The sequence below is a fragment of the Aquarana catesbeiana genome, linkage group LG04 (assembly GCF_042186555.1).
Source record: "Aquarana catesbeiana isolate 2022-GZ linkage group LG04, ASM4218655v1, whole genome shotgun sequence".
Classification (NCBI taxonomy): Eukaryota; Metazoa; Chordata; class Amphibia; order Anura; family Ranidae; genus Aquarana; species Aquarana catesbeiana.
Genome location: NC_133327.1, coordinates 414,810,433 through 414,831,379, shown reverse-complemented (window position 1 = coordinate 414,831,379; position 20,947 = coordinate 414,810,433). Strand labels below are relative to the sequence as shown.

The following is a 20,947-nucleotide window of genomic DNA, read 5'->3' as shown; positions in this document are numbered from 1 at the left end:
GATCAAAACTCCCCGTATCACTGCTTTGTGGGCTTCCCAAATCACTCCAGGATTACATTCTGGTGTGTCATTAATCTGAAAATACCATGTTGCCACTTTACTGACCTCCTCTAAAACAGAGGGGCCCTGTAAGAGGCTTTCATTCATGGATATCTGAGAAGCTATATTTTAAAAAATGGTGCATGATCTGACCAGGTAATCTTTCCAATGTTTACTTCCTCTACTGCATGCAATTGGTTATGTGGAATAAAAAAATAATCTATACGAGAATATGTCCTATGTGGGGCTGAGTAATAAGAATAATCTCTCTCCAGAGTGAAAAAGAAGCCATGCATCCACTAATCTTGCTCCACATAGCGACCTGGAGATCCGCTTCCGCTTTATTGAGAGGGTATCCATTTCTTATACCTTGCACAAAGATCACCCAAAGGTAGGGTATCTCTGAAGTCAGGAGAGGAGAGGATGAGGAGGGAGAGAGAGAAAAAAAGGGGGGGGTTAAAATAAACCCCCCCCAAAAAAACAACAATATTCACCTAAAACCACTTAAAGAGGGCACACTTCTGCAACCTCTCCAAGGGGATCCAAAGCCAATCAGCTTTAGGCACTCAACCTTCCTACAACCTCTATCCTATATGAGTGCTAAACTAATGGGGGGAGATGGTTAAGCATGACTCAGTGAGGAGAGTCCACACTTACCCCCACCAGCTCCTTTAGTTCACGATTCAGTGCGTATTTACACCCTAATTACAGTCCTATACAAATATATATCCAATACATATTACGGTATATCACTAACTATAGTTCATATACATTCTTATTGCTTTAAAACTGAAAAAATCGACCCTGTTAGTCAAAAAAACAGACAAAAACATAAAAGTAAAATTATATATATCTCCAGAGGGTATATCTTGAGGTGGGTAAAGAAAAAGGAGGGTAGGAAGGGGAGAAAGTACGGAGGCGGGAAGATCAACTAAGACCATATCGTATCTACCTTGTTAACTCATTATCTCCTCATTAGTCTCCCCCGGGTTCCCCAATCCCTCCCACCCCCCAGGCTAACCCTATATATTCTATGGTACCAATACTAGTATTTATTACCAACTCCTGGCCCTTCAGTCTATTCTTTTAGTTATAACCCCCTCCCCTCCCACACCCTCCCCCTACTACCCCAATAATCTAACTGTATATTGTGTATTAATGTATGAGTGTATTTTAGTGTATAAATATATTTTATTGTACTCTTGCGTTTGTGTTTATTATACTCTTGTGTTTGTGTATACACTTGTATTGTATATTATACCTTTAACAATATTATAGTGTCTTCTTACATTCCTATATCCTGTAAACCCTTGTGTTAAAAAAAAAAATGTTTGCGTGTTTGTGTATATCTGTGTACACGTGTCCATCTTCCCTCTTCTCACTCACAATCGGAAAAAAAAAAGAAAAAAAAAGGGGGCACCCCAATAAGCAACACAAAACACAACCCCCCCAAAACCTACCATATACATATCCCATATGGGGGAGGAAAGAAGTGGACAGCGGGTTATATAACCTTAAATATAGGGCAATCTCCCCGTATTATTTTATTAGTACCCCTTACAACTCTCCATAAAAAAAGGGGGTCTCACATAGGAAGGTATCCATCTGTCCTAGGTGCCAATACTACTATAGACACCGAATCAACTTCTACCTACATTTGTATATACCCATATACATACATATATACCCTCCTCCCTGCCCATCTATACATTTTCCCTTCGTATGTAGTGTCCTCCCCCCTAAACTAGATCCAAACCAAACAGCCACAAAAAAAAGGGAGGGTGAGAAAAAAAACCCCTCCCCCTCTTCTCCCTGAGGGGAAAAAAAGAAAGGGTCCCATCAATTTCTTTTGACATCCCTCTGAGCAATAATACGTTTGACTATCTTGATTATGTTGGTTATATTAGCATAGTCTCCTTATGCTTTGACCTTCATGGGGAGAAGTTGCAGCCAATCCGGGACTGGGAATGGTTCAAGCCCAGGAACAAGAAAAGATCTGGAAGTGCTGACCCTGGAGACATCCTGGAATTTTCTCACTTTGAACGGGTTTCTTCTCACTTCCTGCTGTAGATACTGGACAGGAAGTGAAGGTAAATCTCCCCAACAAAACAGATTCTGCAAAAAAGAAAGTGACCAGGTATTATAACCCCCTCCCCCCTTACAATATCTACAAAAAAAATGCACATAGTTCTACTCTGGGTGCTGCATGAAGAGTAAAGATTTGTACTGGAATAGTTTTTGAATGTTTCAGTTTTTATATCTATGCTTGGCACAGTTGTCTAAAAAAATCTTGTGTGAAGATTCAAATTAAAAATGTTATTAGAGGTTCATAGTAATCTAAACTATAGATTATCATTCAGTGATGTATCATTCATCCTCAGAGTGTGTTCATCTCCCTGTGGCATTAGAAGCTTGTGGAATATTACAGTGACTATAATCATTAGAACTTCTTTCAATTGCCAGGAGCAGAGAGCCCTCTAGCGTTTGTAAAAGGAGTACTATATAATTAAAAACATGTTATACATCAACACTCAATTAAACAGTTCTTTGTTTTATTTTTTTAGGAAACCCCTATAAGCACATTTGATTTAAAATACTTACTGAGATGAGCAAAAGCCTAATATGTCAAAATTTAGTTCAAACAATCTACTGTCCGAATGAAACCATTCATTTTACATCAGACATTGCAATATGGAAATATTACAATATTTGATTGATATTTAAAATTGTTATACAGTATAAAGTTAAATAAAAACTTCTTTTGTGTAGTTAAAGTGTATGTAAACCCTAACAATAAACTTTCCCTATTTTCTTTTGATCTGTCAAATATACAATTAAACATGTTTTGTTTTATATAAATATACAATATACAGTATATACAGGGTTTTTTGTCAGAGAATAGGTGCAGTAACTCACCCCTCAATTTTCCCCGGGGGAGTAGGGAGGTGGTGCATTGTGTGCACCATGTCATAGGGTGGGTGTGGCCAAATTGCACTGTGAGCAGGTTTTAAAGGGGGATTGTTAATCTCTGCCCCCCACTGTCCACAACTCACCTCTGCCCCCCATCCAAAGCTCACCTCTGTACCCCACCATTCACTGCTCACTTTTGCATCTTTATCCACAGCTCACCTCTATACCCCTGATCTGCAGCTCACCTTTGCACCCCCATCCACAACTGTCAGCAGATCACCCCTGCATTTTGTCCAAAACTCTCCTTGTCATGCTTGTCCGCAACTCACCCCTGCACCCCCATTCACAACACACCTCTACACCCCCCTGTCTGCAACTCACCTTTGCACCCCCCCCATCCACGCTCACCTCTGCATACTCTCCCCTTTCACAAATCATCTCTGCACCCCTGTCCACAACTTACTTTCTCATCCTTAGCCAAAGCTCACCTCCACACCCCTGGTCTGCAGCTCACCTTTGCACCCACATCCACAACTGTCCGCAGATTATCTCTGCACCCCTCTCCACAACTCTCCTCTTCATCCCTAATCACAATTAACCTCTGCACCCCCGTTCACAACTCGACACCCCCTGTCTGCAACTCACTTCTGCACGCTCTGTCCACAACAAACCTCTGCACCCACTGTACACAACTCACCTCTGCTCCCCATCCAAAGCTCATCTCTGCATCCCACTATCCACAGCTCACTTTTGCATCCTCATCTTCAGCTCAACTCTACACTCCTGGTCTGCAGCTCACCATTGCTCCCCCATCAACAACTGTCTGCAGATCATCTCTGTCCACAACTCTCCTCTTCATCCCTGTCCTCCCAACTTTCTCCTGCACCCTCGTTCACAAATCACCTATACACCCCCTGTCTGAAACTCACCTCTGCGCCACCTGTCCACAACTCACCTCTGCACCCCCTGTCCACAACTCACTTCTGCCACCCCCCATCCACAACTCACCTCTTCACACTCTCCCCTTCCACAGACCATTTCTGCACCGCTGTCCACAACTCATCTTTGTGCCCATTGTCCACAACTCACCTCTGCCCACCAACCCAAGCTCACCTCTGCACCCCACCATCCACAGCTCACTATCTCATACACTATCTGTATACCTATACACCCCCTGTATGCAACTCCCCTCTGCACCACCTGTCTACAACTCACCTCTGCACCCCCTGTCCACAACTCACCTCTGCACACTCTCCCATTCTACAGATAACCTTTGCACTCCTGTCCACAACTCACCGCTGTACCCTTGTCTGCCTCCCCCATTGGAAAGCAGCAGCAGCAGAATTTTCAGGTGGTGGGTCCAGGCTGCAGCTCAGCATGCAATGTTTCCCTTCCCACCTATAAACATACTGTGCCTGGGCAGCTGTCCTTTCCTGGTTGTGGCACTGATTGTAATTCTGGGCAGGGCAGTTCCAGCAGAGTGGAAGCTGCTGGGAGAGGTGCACTGTATATTGTAAACATAAAATTCCAAGCAAGAGACGGTAGACAACAGTGAACACAGTGCTAGTGCAAGTCATGGCAGAATCAAGCTCAGCCACGTTCCAGCTAAAAAAAAGGCCCTGAGTAAATATACAAAAAATCTGTTGCTCCTGCCAAAATATAGTGAGCTGCTAACTTTCTATTGGCCTTACTTGACTGTGGGTCACCAGCATTCGGTATCCTGACAACTGTATACAATTAGCAAACAGTAGCAAATAGCAACTACTTTGTGACCATGGTCTCCAAAAGTTCTTATGTGAGACTATGCATTTGGTTGCTGTTAGTGTACTATAGGTAGTGTTGGTTAAGGGAAGTTTGCAGGGAACTACGTATAGATATGTCACCGATACATGTTGGCGAATGTGGATTTTTCTTTTTTGTTAAGCTGGACTTAGAAAAAGCTTTGTAACAGATTCATGCAGATGATACTGGTGCAGATGGCCAAACATTAGTTGCTCATGATGGAACATTCAGGGCTACCAATTTAAAAAAAAAAAATTGTATGCACTGCAGAAGAACCATCCCAAAAGAAAAAAAATAATAGGTGACATTTTTTTCAGGTATTTTAGGTGTTATGCCATTATGTGATGGTGTTCTGATTGGAGAATTACTTGGAACCTTATTAAAAGGTATGTTATTCCAACATTTCATATTCCTGACATGTGTCTGTTGTACATGTACTTGTATGACAAAGTATCCTGTTTCCTTTGCATTGCTTCCTTTGTGTGAAACATATGGTGATCCTGTCAGTCTCCCTGAGTTGCTTTTTCATTCATCCCAACTTGGTCAGTTTTCTTCTTTGCTTTCCACCTGGGATCACAGCCCGCCTGTACTTCAATGGTCAGACTTGTGTAGACACACCCCCCTGCACAGCTCTTCATTTGGAAGATCAGTGTACTGCTATTTCTCTGCCTCCTGCTGACACACCCCTTTGGTCTCTACCCCTTGCTCTCTAAGCACCTTATACCAATGAGAATATGTCATGTGATCACATTTAAAAAAAAAAAAAGAAGACAAATGTATTTATAATGTTTTTACATATATACATATACAATTCAAAGTATAACTAACAATAATTTACAAAGCCATCCATAACTCTGCCCCCAGCTACATCACTAACCTAGTCCCAAAATACCAACCAAGCCGCTCTCTTCAGTCCTCCCAAGACCTTCTGCTCTGTAGCTCACTTGTCCCCTCCTCCCATGCTCACCTCCAGGATTTCCCCAGAGCTTCTCCCATCCTTTGGAACTCCCTATCCCAATCTGTCCGACTGTCCCTTAATCTATCCATCTTTAGACGATGCCTGAAAACCCTCCAAACACTGTTTTACTTCCTCCAACAGCTCATTCCCCACAGCTTTTACCATTTGTATCAATTGATCCCTTTTTAGATTGTAAGTTCTAATGAGCAGGGCCCTCTGATTTCTCTTGCACCAAATTGTAATGTAACTGTAATGTCTACCTTTATTTTGTTAAGCTCTGCGCAAACTGTTGGCGCTATCTAAAACCTGTATAATAGTAATAATAATAATAATATACATAAATGGTGCCTTGTATTTCTATTTTAAATGGAATGGGTTTTAAAAGGTAAGGGTTCACATACAGTATACCCTAAACTCTACCTGAGCAGCTCAAAGAAATAAATATGTCTTTGGAGTGTACATTATTGAGCTCTTATGGTGCAAAGTTGATGCAAATAAAATCTGTCTAAGGCCAGCCATAGACAGTTCGAATCTTGGCCGGTTCATTCTAACCATGTGTGGGCAAGCTAAATGTACCAAGTTGATTCATCGATCAACTTGGGTACAACAAGCCTGTCAGATTCACTTGCGATTATCACTAATGGATGCTATAGCCAAAAGCAATAATCACTGTCTTCTCTCGGCAGGGACAGCTTTCCCCGCCCGTCCCTAGCGGGAGCAGACAATTGCTCGGCAGGAGGGATTCTCCTGTCAGCGCTGCCAGTGCTGATGGGAGAATTGTACAAATTTCTTTGCACGATTGAAAGAACTTTGCACTGTCTATGGCCTGCCTAACAGATTTAGAAGGTAAATCAATTAAACTGGTATTAACCCATTACCAAAAATGTATTATCCCAAATGGAACAAAAAATCTGTTACTGTAACTGCTCAAAAAGTGTTAGATGGAGTTAAGTTTTAGTGTAGTCCATCTAAATTTGCTAGTGCATCTAACACTACCCCACTCCAACAATGTAACGTATGTGAGATCAATGCTGGTGCCAACATCTTCTTCCCATCTTGTTCCAGGTGCTGGGTCTTTGGTCATCTTGATTAACCAATGGGAATGGCACCAAGGTATGTTGAAAAAGTACACTCTGCTGTACATGTGCTGCTCAGTGTTCTAAAGCAGATTGGAAGAGGCAAGTGAGTTTGTTTTGTAGTGCAAGGGCCTGCCTGTTTGCAAAACTAGGTAGGTCTGCATAGTACATACAATTGGTAAATCCAAAGTTCTTTGTACAAAGATTGTATGTCCAGATTGTAATGTGTATGGTGACCCTTACTTTTGGTTTTTAACATCTCCTCTCATTTTTCTAAAAATTATTTCCAGCAAAAGCATACAATTCTCTTCCCTAAGCAGTAGTTTGCATATAAATACTACTGCTCTACAATTTGCAAAGCTTGTGCTCCTCGTTACTTGGAAAGCTGTATGTCTGACTCAACGTCATTGTAGGTAAGGAGATTCCTTAAATAAATTTAAAGTGTACAGTACAGATCCACCAAAATAAGTATTACTATTTTTCCTATTGCTAAAAGCCGGCATGTGCTTTGCCCATTCATGAAAAAGCAATGGGCTGGCTTCAAACTCCATCACCCCACTCCTGCAGCATATACTTAGCTTTTCTCTGTTCCCCTGCTGTTGCATTTAGATACCAGGAGCTGAAGGAAACAACCAATAATCGTAGGTATGGAGTTGTAGGTGACTTACTACACGTGACAGCACTGAACCAATCAGCACTGTCACATGGTGAGTGGCCGAGTAAAAGCCACGATTCCAACAACTCAAAGCTTACACCCAGCTTTCCTTTACACCTGATTGCTGAATTGATTGATGTCCAATCAAATGCAAAATACATTTGTACTGCTGGGGAGTTCTGCATTGACGTTAACTTGTTGCATTGCACTGCATGGCCAAAGCACTTTAAACTCTCTAAATAGTGACATAAACACCTCTTCTGATATTGGTATCTTTGTTTTGGGCTTCAGATTATTATTATTATTATACAATATTTATATAGCGCCAACAGTTTACGTAGCGCTTTACAACTTGAGGGTAGACAGTACAAATACAATACAATTTGATACAGTAGGAATCAGAGGGCCCTGCTCACTTAGAGCTTACAATCTAAGAGGGAAGGTTAAGAGATACAAGAGGTAATAGCTGTGGGTGATGTGCTGATTGAGAAGATAAATGTACAGTTGTTAGGTGGGGGCCAGGTAGGCTTCTCTGAAGAGATGAGTTTTCAGGGATCGTCTGAAAGTGGATAAGGTAGGAGAAAATCGGACGGATTGGGGAAGAGCATTCCAGAGGATGGGGGAGGCTCTGGAGAAGTCCTGAAGGCGAGCATGGGATGAGGTGACAAGGGAGTTTGAGAGCAGGAGGTCTTGGGAGGAGCGAAGAGAACGATTAGGTTGGTATTTTGTGACTAGGTTAGAGATGTAGCTAGGGGCCAGGTTGTGGATGGCTTTGTAAGTTATAGTTAGTATCTTGAATTTAATTCGGTGACTGAGTGGCAGCCAATGGAGGGATTGGCAGAGGGGTGTAGCAGACGCTGAGCGGTTTGTGTGGTGGATGAGCCTGGCCGCAGCGTTCATGATGGACTGAAGTGGGGATAGCCTATTTAGAGGTAAACCAATGAGGAGGGAGTTGCAGTAGTCAAGGCGGGAGATGACCAGGGAGTGGATTAGAAGCTTTGTGGTGTCATTGGTTAGGAAGGGGCGTATCTTGGAGATGTTGCGAAGACAGAGGCGGCAAGCTTTGGATAGTGATAGAATGTGGGGTCGAAAGGTTAGTTCAGAGTCCAGGATTACACCTAGGACCTTGGCGTGGGGAGATGGGTTGATAGTTGAGCCGTTGATCTTGACAGGGAGATCAGGGGAAGTGGCACCTGAGGGAGGAAATATCATGAGCTCGGTTTTGGATAGGTTGAGTTTGAGAAAGTGATGTGACATCCAGGCTGATATGTCTGCTAATAAGTTGGTAATGCGTGAGGAGACAGATGGAGAGAGCTGGGGGGTGGAGAGATAGATTTGGGTGTCATCAGCGTAGAGATGATATTTAAAGCCGTGGGAGGCAATCAATTGACCCAGGGAGGTGGTGTAGATTGAGAAAAGGAGAGGTCCGAGAACAGAACCTTGGGGGACCCCGACGGAAAAAGGAAGAGGAGAAGAGGAAGTAGAGTTGTAAGTGACACTGAAGGAGCGGTGGGATAGGTAGGATGAGAACCAGCGAAGAGTACAGTCACGGAGACCAAAGGAGTGGAGTTTTTTGAGGAGGAGGGGGTGGTCCACTGTGTCAAAGGCAGCAGAGAGGTCCAGGAGAAGTAGTACAGAATAGTGTCCATTGGCTTTAGCCATTAGTAGGTCATTTGAGAGTTTAAGGAGAGCAGTTTCCGTGGAGTGTTGAGGTCGAAAACCGGACTGAAGGGGATCAAGAAGTTTATTCATGGTCAGATGGTCGCTTAATCGGTTGTAGACCAGTCTTTCAAGAAGTTTGGAGGAGAAGGAGAGTAAGGAGATGGGACGTAAGTTGTTGAGATTGGTGGGATCCAGTGAGGGCTTTTTTAGTATGGGGGTGACTAGCGCATGTTTTAGAGAGTTTGGGAAGATGCCACAAGAGAGGGAGAGGTTGAAAATGTGAGTTAGAGAGCGTAGAATCGAGTCAGAGGGTGAGCGTAGCATTTGCGAGGGAACAGGATCCAGGGGGCAAGTGGTTAGATGAGTGCTAGATAAAAGTTTAGCAACCTCAGTAGTAGTAGCAGGGTTGAATGAGGGAAGTAATGATTGTATCTGTGGACATGGAGTGTTGCATGGGGGAGGTTTTTGCGCATTGGCGATCTCCTCATGAATTGTATCAATCTTAGTTTTGAAGTGATTGGCAATCTCCTGGGCAGTGAGTGAGTTGGTGGGTGGAGGCAGATTTTGGGCTTCAGATTTTTTTTGTGATGGCTTTGCACTTAAGAGTTTTGAAATTTTAGCATACATACTGTGTTTCCAGAACCAACTATTACCACAAATTATTTCAGGAATCTTTGACACCCAGTTTCTGACCTCAAGCCTAAAGCTTAGAACAAAACGTAAACCGTACACCCAATGTTTCATTCTAACCTATCGCATGAACATAATCGTTATATTGTCTGGACCTAAACCCTAACACCTACCCTAAATTCCAGGCACAAATTTTTCTATCACAGCAAAAAAAAGTATTTCATCAACGTGACGGTGGCAGAACAAATCTATGCAAAAAAGTTGGTGCCTATATAAAAAGTGTTATTATTAGTGCTGAAATGTGTGTGCAATCAAATAATCTGCTAAACATGGTTATCATTTGGTTACTTAAAGAACTTATTTCAGCTTCAAGTAAACCGTAACGGTGCACATGGATCATGCACTCCATATATAGTTAGTGCCAGCTACTGCACGGGTGAGCTTTGTAAACCATTATATTGTGTGTTTGTAATCATTGGGGGATACATTTATTAATGCTGGAAAATTAATCAGGTTATCCAAATCCATATTCTGAATGCTAAACAGTTTCATGTGAAACATGTCAACAGTATATGAAAGGAAAAGAGGAGTTGTAACCAACAAAAGACAATTATTTAATATACTGTAGAAATTAACTGTTGGGAAGGGGAAGACAACTTCCCATACACTAAAACATCTTTTTAACCTTGGTAAAACAAAAACGAAAAAAGTTGACATCACATTTCAGTTTTAAATTATTTATAAATGGTGATGTATGTAAAAAGAAGGAAAATGCTTAAAGAGTTTTTCACTTCAAGCAGAAGATGGAAAACAGATCCTCAGAGAGTTCTTTGCCATGGGATGCCATGTTGAACTTCCAGTGACCAGTATGAGAGAGTGAGAGCGATAACACTAAATTGAACACACCTGCTCCCCATTCACACCTCGTGCCACAAGTCACATGACACCGGGGAGGGAAAATGGCTAATTTGTCCCAATTTGGACATTTTCACTTAGGGGTGTACACACTTTTGTTGCCAGTGGTTTAGATATTAATGGCTGTGTGCTGAGTTATTTTGAGGGGACAGCAAATTTCCACTGTACAATATATATATATATATATATATATATATATATATATATATATATATATATATATATATATATATATATATACAAGCTGTATATACAATATATACAAGCTGTACACTCACTACTTTACATTGTAGCAAAGTGTAATTTCTTCAGTGTTGTCACATGAAAAGATATAATAAACTATTTACAAAAATGTGCGCACTTTTATGAGATACTGTAGATTTGATTTACTAAAGGCAAATGGGCTATTCACTTTTCAACAGACTTTTTACTTTGCAAGGGAATTCTGTGACTGAGGTGAAGCTCTATTGGATTCCAACATCCAATCATGTGTGAGCAGAAATACAGGGTTTTTTTTCTTTCCTTGCACGTAATTATTTTTTGCAAAGTGAATTTTCTTTATACTTACTAAGCTAAGAGAAAATCCCTGGCTAATGAAAATTCCCTTGCAAAGTGAAACTCTATTTGCCAATAATAAATCAGTCCCACTGTCAGTAATAGTCATAGGTCATTAACAGGAGTGCATATGAAAACTATGTGTACAACGAAGACATATTTTCCACAAGAAAATACAGTAAAGGTCATCTGTAACAATGGAAAATTTCCCATGGCTGCCAGCAACATCTGATCAGATTTCAGTGGTTATGTGTACTCTTTCCCTGTGCTTGATCCACGACCTGAAGCCAGAGAGCAAACCTTTTTCTACAATTGTAAATATAAGCTGAAGTACCTTAACCTTACAGCAGGTGGTGGCAAAACTCTTTACAGTTGAAGTGGAGGAAAAGAGCTAGCTACATGCTCAGCTGAAATACATGGGTGTGAACTGTCTTACCAGATAAAAAAATTGTAGTTTTGTTCAGTTTTTTTTTCAAACAAAACATCCCTGTAATACAGCTCTACAAGGGTTCTTCAGCTTCATTTTACTGCAAAAATGATTCTTTCACGTAGAAAAAGCGATGTTCGCAGCCTCCACTGCTGCGGGGCACTCTTATCCTACAATGTTCAAGTACTTCTTATTAGTCTCTAAGCTTACCCACCCTATCCACATACACATTTCTTCTGTCCAGTAATGCAGCCACCATAGTGATGGGAAAGTGTGGAAGGCAGAAGAGATGAGTTTAAAGCAGTATTAACCCTAGAATTGTAATATATTACAGCATACCAATTATTACATGTGATGACTTTATTTGTTTTTATTTTTAGATTTTTTTTTACCTTAAAGTGGTTGTAACCCTAAAAAAAACATGCTCCTGTCACTTTAAGGCACGAGATATAACACAGTGCTTCTGTCATGTCAATTGTCCCTTTCTATATTGTACAATACCTGGCTAATCCTGCTTGTTCCTGTCTTCCCTTCTGTAACCTGACCACATTTATCATGGCTGCTGATCTCTGATAGGTGGTCAGTTTATATGCCTCCGTCATCCAGCTATCTAATCAGCTTCTCTGCATATCCCCCTCCCTCTCTCTCTGTCTCCTCCTAGTCTGTGTGAGGGCCAATCTACTCCCCGCCCCTCCCCTCTCCTCCTGCCTAAATATAGCAATGCTATTCCACTGAAGCTACTCCTCCCCTCATCTTTGTTAACCAATTCCAACCCAGGCCAATTCTGACACTTCTCTCCTACATGTAAAAATCTGTATTTTTTTGCTATAAAATTACCTAGAACCCCCAAACATATATTTTTTTAACAGAAACCCTAGAGAATAAAATGGTGGGTGTTGCAATTTTTTATTTTTTGCACACAAACACTATATAATACCCAATTTTTGGTAGAATATTAAAGATGATGTTACGCTGAGTCAATAGATATTAACATGCCATGCTTTAAAATTGTGTACACCCACGGAACGGCGCCAAACTATGGAACCTCTATTAGCGATGCTTTAAAAGCCTTTACAGGTTACCAGTTTAAAGTTACACAAGAAGTCTGTAGCTAGAATATTGCTCTCACTGTGAAGTTTGCAGCGATAACTCACATGTGTGGTGTGATCATATGTATGCAGGACTTATGTATACAGTTGCATTTACACATAAGCACCAGGGGGGGGCTAGGTTGGGCGCTTGAAAAATATTTTTTATTATTTTTAATTTTATTCAAAACTTGTTTACACTGTCTCTTTAACTTTTTTAATCAACTTTATTGCTTTCACAAGGGATGAACAATCGACCAACCGATCCTTCCTGCGAATGACCGACCGATCCTTCCTGCAAACGACCGAACGATCCTTTCTGCGATCAACCGACTGATCCTTCCTTCGACCAATCCTTCCATCGAACAATCAACCAATCCTTCCTTACATGATCCTTTCTGCGATTGACCAACCGATCCTTCCTTACTTTAATCCTTCCTGCGGTCGACTGACCGTTCCTACCTGCAAACAACAAACCGCTGTGAACAAGCACGAGTTACCCATGTGAAACTGATCTACCAATGTTCCCGTAACGTCCTGTTTATGTCCTGTGGCACTTTGACAATAAAGTTACTATCTACAGAATTCCTTCCATGGTGTGTGACCAATTTTCCTTTTTCTTCAATTACTATTGACGGTGGTGAGCCAGGGCCAGCACCCAAGAGGAATTCTTTATCCACAGTCCAGGGCGGTGTTACACTCTTTCTAAGTATAGACATGGTTGTTATTTATTTATTTTTCTTTTGTTCTTTTGGGATAAAGGTTTCACATAAATAAATTAAAGCTGACCCTGTCAGTGGTAAATGGTTTGTCTCAACCCTCTGACTTCTACATCTGCAGGGTAGCTTGTTCTGTTGAAAAACAACAGGCGGGATCACCAGGTAAAAAAAAAGAAAACCTACAATAAAAACAAATGCAGTCAACATTTTTAAGAATTGGTAAGCTGCAATATAATAAATATTTCTTTGGGGGTTTACACCTGCTTTAAACACTAATAGAATGCTTTAATAGCAGGCATAGACTCCTGACATGCAGCAGCTGGGGCTACCTTGGTGCATTGGTATTGGGGGAGGGGTAGAGTCTAGGGCCAGAAGAGACCACTAGGAAATCAGGATGGAACTGTCTTACAGATGAGGTTGCTCTAGCAGGGGGGATTCAGTCAAATGTGGCTGCAAGTATAATACTAATCTTGACTCACAGCACAGGCCAGGATGCTTTTATCACCACCAATCTCTAAGATGTGAACCCCTGGTATTTCCATTAGAAAATGGCCACAGTTGGTTTTCCAGATCTTCAGGATTTTGAAGGTGAGGTGAATACTACTCCACGGTAATGCCAAGATGAAAAAAACAACACCTAGGCCGGTAGGCTAGTTGTTTCTATGCATGTGAATATTCTAGGTGAAGTCTGCTTTGAATATTAAGATGTCAGTTTAAAAACATTTTTTTAGGAGACATCTATTTTTACTTGAAGGAATATCTTATGATCAGGTGAGCTGCTCATAGTGTCCAATAAAGTCTAAAAAAACTACTCCAGCTACTGATTGGCAGATGTAGCTTAAGCAAGCTCCAGAATCCCTGCACACTTAGTCTACATCTGCCTTTAGATATCTTTTGAAACTTCCGACTGTGAGGTCTCAATATTAGAATTCCTAGTTCTGCCTCTACCCAACCATCCCACCCTGCATTCTCAATTTGCTTTGTTCATTTTCAATGCTAGCTTTCTGGAAAGCTAGAAGGAGCCTGAAAATAATTAAAGCTGCTGCCCTAAACAACAATAACTCATCTTGACAACCTGACACTTTAACAAAGATGGCAAGCCCTAGATGTTGCAGTACCAACTCTAACAAAACTTCCTTGTGTAACATCTATTAACATTGTCTGAAGTCGCATTACAGAAAAAAAGTGCATAATTTATTATATTATGATAACCTGACACAAAATATCAAAACCTAATAATGGCATCTTCATGATGTCTGTGCAATACTTTAAAACATCTCCTAATATTTGACTACAAGCTGTGAAATGTATGTCTATACTTTGAACAAAAGCATGCCTAAAATCCCAACCAAAACAAATCAATCACAGAATATATTTGCTTTTTGATTTAGTGCAGGGTTCTCCAAACTTTCTAAACAAATTGACAGTTTACTGTTTTTCAGACTTTAGGGGGGCCTGACTGTGGCCAGTGGGAGTGGAAAACAATGTCCTGGCATCAGTGGGAGTAAACAATGCCGCATCCTGTTATTGGGTGTGGAATCATTGATCTCCATGGAAGGAACAGTGCCCCATAGTTGGTATCAATAGGAGGAATAGTGACTCATCGTTGGTGTGAGTGGGAGAAATAGTGCCCCATCATAGGTGTCAGTGGGAGGAATTGTGCCCCATCCTGAATGTCTGTGGGAGGAATAGTGGGCTGGATAAAGGCAAGCGAAGGGCCGTATCTGATCCAGAGGCCGCAGTTTGGAGAGCACTGGTTTAGTGCTACCAAATTTAAAGTGTTAAATGCCCTTCTGCCTGAATAGCAGCTTTAATAAATTCCTTATTGCTTGCATTTGAAATGGTCTCTGTATCTAACTTTTAGGTCCTTCTTGAGAATTGTGGGTCCATTGTGGTGTGATGCTGCATGTTTAACAGCATGCGGTATTTTGTGCATGTACATATGGTGTGTTAAGGCAAACCATTCATTAATAATGAGCTGCCAATGCACAAAAACTGACAAAATGGAAAAATGTATGTTTTGCAGTGCACAGTACATACTGTGCTGTGGTTCTGATGTGTTGGCACCCACTGTAGTTGAGCATTAGGATAACACTCTAAATAAATTGCACAATGCAACCCACAACATGACATATGTTACAGTGTGATGTGGTAATGCAGGATGAAATGTGTAGTTTACCGCAATGCACAAGTCTCAGGGGGGCCTCAGGGTAATGCAAGACAAGGGATCCAAGGGATGGTGACCACTTACCTTCTCCAACAGCGTTGCTTCTTTGCTGGATGGACCAGTGAAATGTCATTGCATCACTGCTCCTTGCATTCTGGGACGATGTGGAAGACACCTGTTAGGAGTTTTACATTGATGTTCTGCCACTGGTAATGCATCACCAGCCGCGGAATCACCTATTTTACACCTGTCTGACCTTGACCTTACTTATTCTCCTTGGGATTGACAGATGTTATCAGTAAAACAAACAGACAAACACTGATTTGGGCACGCTCTGAACTGCAAAAAAAGTAGTAATGAGGAAATAAGAAGAATTAGCAATGCAAACATATAGGATTTGCTTGAACATTTGCATGTAGCTTTGTCTGGTTTGTGGAGAATCAAACAATTCATCAAAACAGTGAGAAATAAAAGCAAACAAGTAAATTCCTAAACATCTACTTACTGCATTGGGTGAAATTTGACTCAGGAGATATAATGAGATCAATAATTTAGCATTCCTGTAGTATTAGCTGGCGTTTAAATTTAAATAACTATTAAACATAATGCCATCATTTTTTTTTATTTATTCCTGCAACAAATAATAGCTGCTGATGATGTAGCTTTTTCCTTTTGTATAGGTCAGTTTGGTCATGAACGAAGAAATCATTCTGACTGAAGAGTTCACATAACTGTTAGTTTTCTTTTTTTACCCAAAATTACATTGTAACACACAAACACTGTCTTGTCTTTAAGGCACAACAAATCAGTATGCACATTTGGATTGCCAAACCTATAAAACAGACAGCGCAATAATCTTTTTTAAATCTCATCACCCACTTCCCAACCATCCCTCTGCAAAAAAAAAAAAAAAAAAAAAAACACAAACGTAACATCAATTTTCAAAATCAGCTGCTAATAAAATCACAGTAAATTATTATTATTTTTTTTCAATAATTTACACAAAATTACAGGTCTAGACATGATTGTCATCATATAGCTGGAGTGCATTCTAAATTCAGATTTTCCGGGTTAGGTAGGTTTATGTCTGATTCACACCTCAGTGCTGAGAATGAGATCCCATTATGAGGAATGTTGAACACCACCTCTTCGGTTGGAAAGCATGCGCCACACTTCGGCAGAGTCCTGCACCTACATGCTCCTTTACGGTGCTAGAAATGAAGGCTTTGCTTTGGCCAATGCTTTCAACTATCAACGGTCCAAGATCAAAGAGTCTCTATGCCGCACTCAGTGTTTCCATTGTCTCTCCTCTAGCAGTCTGAATTCTTTGTCATTGTAATGTATTTCCTTTATTTTGTTAAGACAGTCCATGTGTGTAAAAAGCCTGAGGCATTAAATCACACATAAAAATTCAGTGTGTACTTAAAATATATATTTATATACATGTAAAAAAAAAAGGCCGTCCACGTTGCAAATAGTTACAAATATTCTAATTCCAGTGCTTGATGTAGAGCCAGAAGATCTGAATGACTTGATATTCTCCAAAAAGGCATGTTATTCTGCATTGAAAATAAAAAGGTTAAAATCATACTATAGGTACATTAGTCACAGGTAAAAATAGCATTCTAGAGAGAAATCCAAATGCTGAGAGCACCCTCATTACAACTATTTAGCTTAGAGGTTTTAGCCACATCAGATTCAATCTCTTTCTGCGTGCACTAGATGATATTGATATGTATACATCGAAATTTGGAATTCTGGTTAAACAGCTGAAATAGATATATATTTACAGTTTTACCCAAGAAAGAATTTTTTATTTACTTCAGCAACTCTTGTGATTTAGATAAACTGAATAATTAAGCCCCCTTTGCACCTAAGCAGTTTGAAGTGCAGTTTGAAGCTTCACCAGAAGCACTTGAACGCTTGAAACTTTTATTTTTATGTGCTTAGGCCCAGAAATTATGTAATAATTTCCTACATCTTCTATGAATGTAGGTTCATGTGAGATTGTATTGCATCAGCACTAGAAATGAAGCAAGGCTTGACCATTTAACTATTTAGTTTTAAATGCTGTTAAAGTAACATAAAAATTATGTATTAACCAAGAGGCTCTGGTATTTCAACCAGGTGTAACAGCATTAAACAACAGCATTTGTAACCAATAAAATTATCAGGTTTTGAGGTTACCAGAGTTTAAACTTCGGCCTGCCTATTAGCTTAACTAATGACATTACACATTTTCAAAAGGAGGGTAGCAAAAAGGATGAGCTCCCAGTCTGGCCTGAACACATACTCGGATGTAATTTTGTTTTTCTTTTTTTTTTTTTTTCATTTAAAGATTTTTATTGATTTTAGATTGTTGAACAAAAAGGTTAGAATAAGAATACACAAATGATAATAAGGGAAATAGGATAAAACAATAATAATAATAAGCATAAAGAAGCATAAAAGAACCACTTATCCAGAGCAGTCATATATTGTATCTTCAGGTTATGTATACAGTTGTTTAGGTATAATGATATTTGTCAGTCCATGTTTTCCATAATTTGTCAAATGTTTCACATCTAAGCGAGTTAATTGCTATAAGTCGTTCAAAAATATAGTTTTGTTGGACCTTCCTAGTCACATCCGTTACGTTAAGTGTTGGAGCGTTTTTCCAGTTACTGAGTATTAGGGACCTGGCAACCAATAATATGTGTGTTACTACATGTCTCACAGAGTAAGGGAATCTTTCTAGTCCAATTAGTAATATAGCTAGTTTAGGGTCTGGGGGTGTTATAACGCCTGTAATTTCCCCTAAAAGTTTAAAGATGTTGTTCCAGAAGCTGGTGACGTTAGGGCATTCCCAGAACATATGGAGAAGATGGCCTTTACGTCCACATTCTCTCCAGCATAAAGGTGAGGTGTTGTGAAACATTTTTGAGAGTCTAGAAGGGGTGTATTGCCAGCGGTGTAATATCTTGAGGGATGTTTCCCAGTGTGTGATGCAGTGTGATACAGTTTGTATGGTCTTAAACGCAAATTGCCATTGATTGTCGGTTATTGAAGTTTTCATGTCCATATCCCGCCTAAAGTGTGTTTTTGATTTTTGGAACTTTGTTTTCCCCTGAAGCAAATTGTAGTATAGAGATATTCCTTTGTTGTGGAGTGATCCTCGGGTTAGGTGTTGCCATGCAGGGGTTGGCAGGTGGATATTGTTCCACGGGTGTTTGTGTGTTAGGTGAGCTACACGTAAACAGGTAAAGAGCATATTATGTGGCATGTTGTGGTCCTTCATTAAGCAGGCTGCAGATTTTGGTCTGTTGTTGTGGTATAAGTCTTGTACATTGTTAATCTGTTTAAAAGGGAAGCTTTTCAGGGATATCATTGGTATATTGGCTTCAACCACACTTAATGGGAGTTTATAGTCTATTTCTCTAATATCAGTGCTATGCCGAGATAAAAGGAATCTCCAGGCTTTGATTGATATGTTGATAGTGGGGGGCACATTCTTGAGGTTCCAGGGTATCCAACTATCACCTATTAGGATCGACGGTAGGTCTGATATAGGGGCTAAGGTTTTTTCAATCTCTACCCACAGTGGTACTTCATTGGGAGAAAACCAGTATTTAAGTTGGTATTTTGTTTTTCTTAAGCTACTACATATGACAGCTTCCTTCTTCTGTTGTCAATAGTTGTCAAGGAAGCAGCAGGTGCTGGAACCTGCAGTGTCATTTGCAGCCATAGGTGCCCTCTTGTAATCAAAGAGTGACCATCGTCTTTTAATCTTGTCTCTGGTCTGCTCTCTCCTACCTTCTGGGCCTTAGTACTGACTTTTATGGTTTTCAAGATGCTTTGCAATGTGCCTGCTGCTTAATGTAAGTGCTTGTTTCTACTTATTGCTATGGGTTTTTTGTTTATGTTTAACTATATGGGATAGTAAACTACATTATATGTTTATTATAATTTTTTTTCTTCTTATTATTATTATAAAAAAAAAAATATTATAAAAATTATTAGAATTTTTCTTTTATCACAGTTATGCCGCGTACACACGGTCAGACTTTTCGTCTACAAAAGTCCAACGGACGCCGACGGACTAAAGCTGGCTGGTAATCCGATCGTGTGTGGGCTTCTCCGGACTTTCAGCAGACTTTTTCAGCCTCAAATCCGACGGACTTTAGATTTGAAACATGCTTCAAATCTTTACGTCGTAACTACGACGGACCCCGAAATCCGCTCGTCTGTGTGCTAGTCCGACGGACAAAAACCCATGCTAGGGCAGCTATTGGTTACTGGCTATGAACTTCCTTATTTTAGTCCAGTGTACGTCATCACGTACGAATCCGTCGGACTTTTGTGTGGTCGTGTGTAGGCAAGTCCGTTCGTTAGAAAGTCTGCTGCAAGTCCGCCGAAAGTCCGCCGGAAGTCTGTCGGACAGGCTGTCGGACTTTTGTAGACGAAAAGTCCGACCGTGTGTACGCGGCATTAGTCTTTAGGAATATTGTACCTGGTATTCTCCTCAACTCCAATAACAATCTAAAGATTGTAAATCAGTGCTGTTTCGATTGTGCTTTATGGATTCATATTTCAAACTGACAAACAGATATGGTGAACCAACAAGTTAGCTATCTATTATGAATAGGCTCTAGATAGAAAGTAAGCTTAAAGTATATCCAAAGATAAAACTTTTTTTTCACTTTTGAATAAAGTAGGGGAGGGGTAAGACTGTCAGTGTTTTTTGCTGTATCTTATTAGGGAGATTTCTATGCACATGCTGTCCTGTAGACTCAATAGGATGTGGGAGGATATCTTTCCAGTGTGAGGGAAATACCCTCTTATGCCACGTACACACGATTGGAAATTCGGCCAGCAAAAGACTGATGAGAGCTTTTGGTCGGAAAATGCGACCGTGTGTATGCTCCATAGGATTTTTGCTGGCCGAATTCCAGCCAGCAAAAGATTGAGAGCGTGTTCTCAATTTTTTGGTCGGAAAAAGTTTCTATCCGAAAATGCGATCGTCTGTAGCAATTCTGACGCGCAAAATTCCTATGCATGCTCGGAAACAATTTGACGCATGCTCAGAAGCATTGAACTTAATTTTCTCGGCTCGTCGTAATGTTGTACGTCACCACGTTCTTGATGGTGGAAAGTTCAGCAAACTTTTGTGTGACCGTGTATATGCAAGGCAAGCTTGAGTGGAATCCCGTCGGAAAAGCCATCATATCTTTTTCTGACCAAAATCCCGATCGTGTGTACGCGGCATTAGACATTTGCAACAAGAACAAGTGTCCCTATTGAAATTTTTCCCTCTATTCCTGTTCAGGTGGCAATTCAAAATGTTTGATTTACCCTTAATTTCATTCCTGGTGACATTGACATTTC

General features: G+C 40.4%; 1 protein-coding gene and 1 long non-coding RNA gene across 8 annotated transcripts in view; one reads left to right on the top strand and one right to left on the bottom strand.

Annotated features, from left to right (window-relative positions):
• LOC141141534 (uncharacterized) overlaps positions 1-13,282 on the top strand; it is an 82,595-nt gene extending 69,313 nt beyond the window's left edge. The window contains exons 2-5 of the long non-coding RNA XR_012244119.1: positions 5,049-5,117; positions 6,755-6,802; positions 7,056-7,178; positions 12,941-13,282. This is a non-coding gene — a long non-coding RNA (uncharacterized lncRNA). The remainder of the gene's footprint in view (positions 1-5,048; positions 5,118-6,754; positions 6,803-7,055; positions 7,179-12,940) is intronic.
• Positions 13,283-14,680: 1,398 nt separating this feature from the next.
• EYA4 (EYA transcriptional coactivator and phosphatase 4) overlaps positions 14,681-20,947 on the bottom strand; it is a 403,396-nt gene continuing 397,129 nt past the window's right edge. For all 7 annotated transcript variants that reach the window (XM_073627302.1, XM_073627303.1, XM_073627304.1 and 4 more), the window contains one exon: positions 14,681-17,142. In XM_073627302.1, coding sequence (XP_073483403.1) covers positions 17,062-17,142 — 81 coding nt within the window. In that variant the 3' untranslated portion in view covers positions 14,681-17,061. The remainder of the gene's footprint in view (positions 17,143-20,947) is intronic.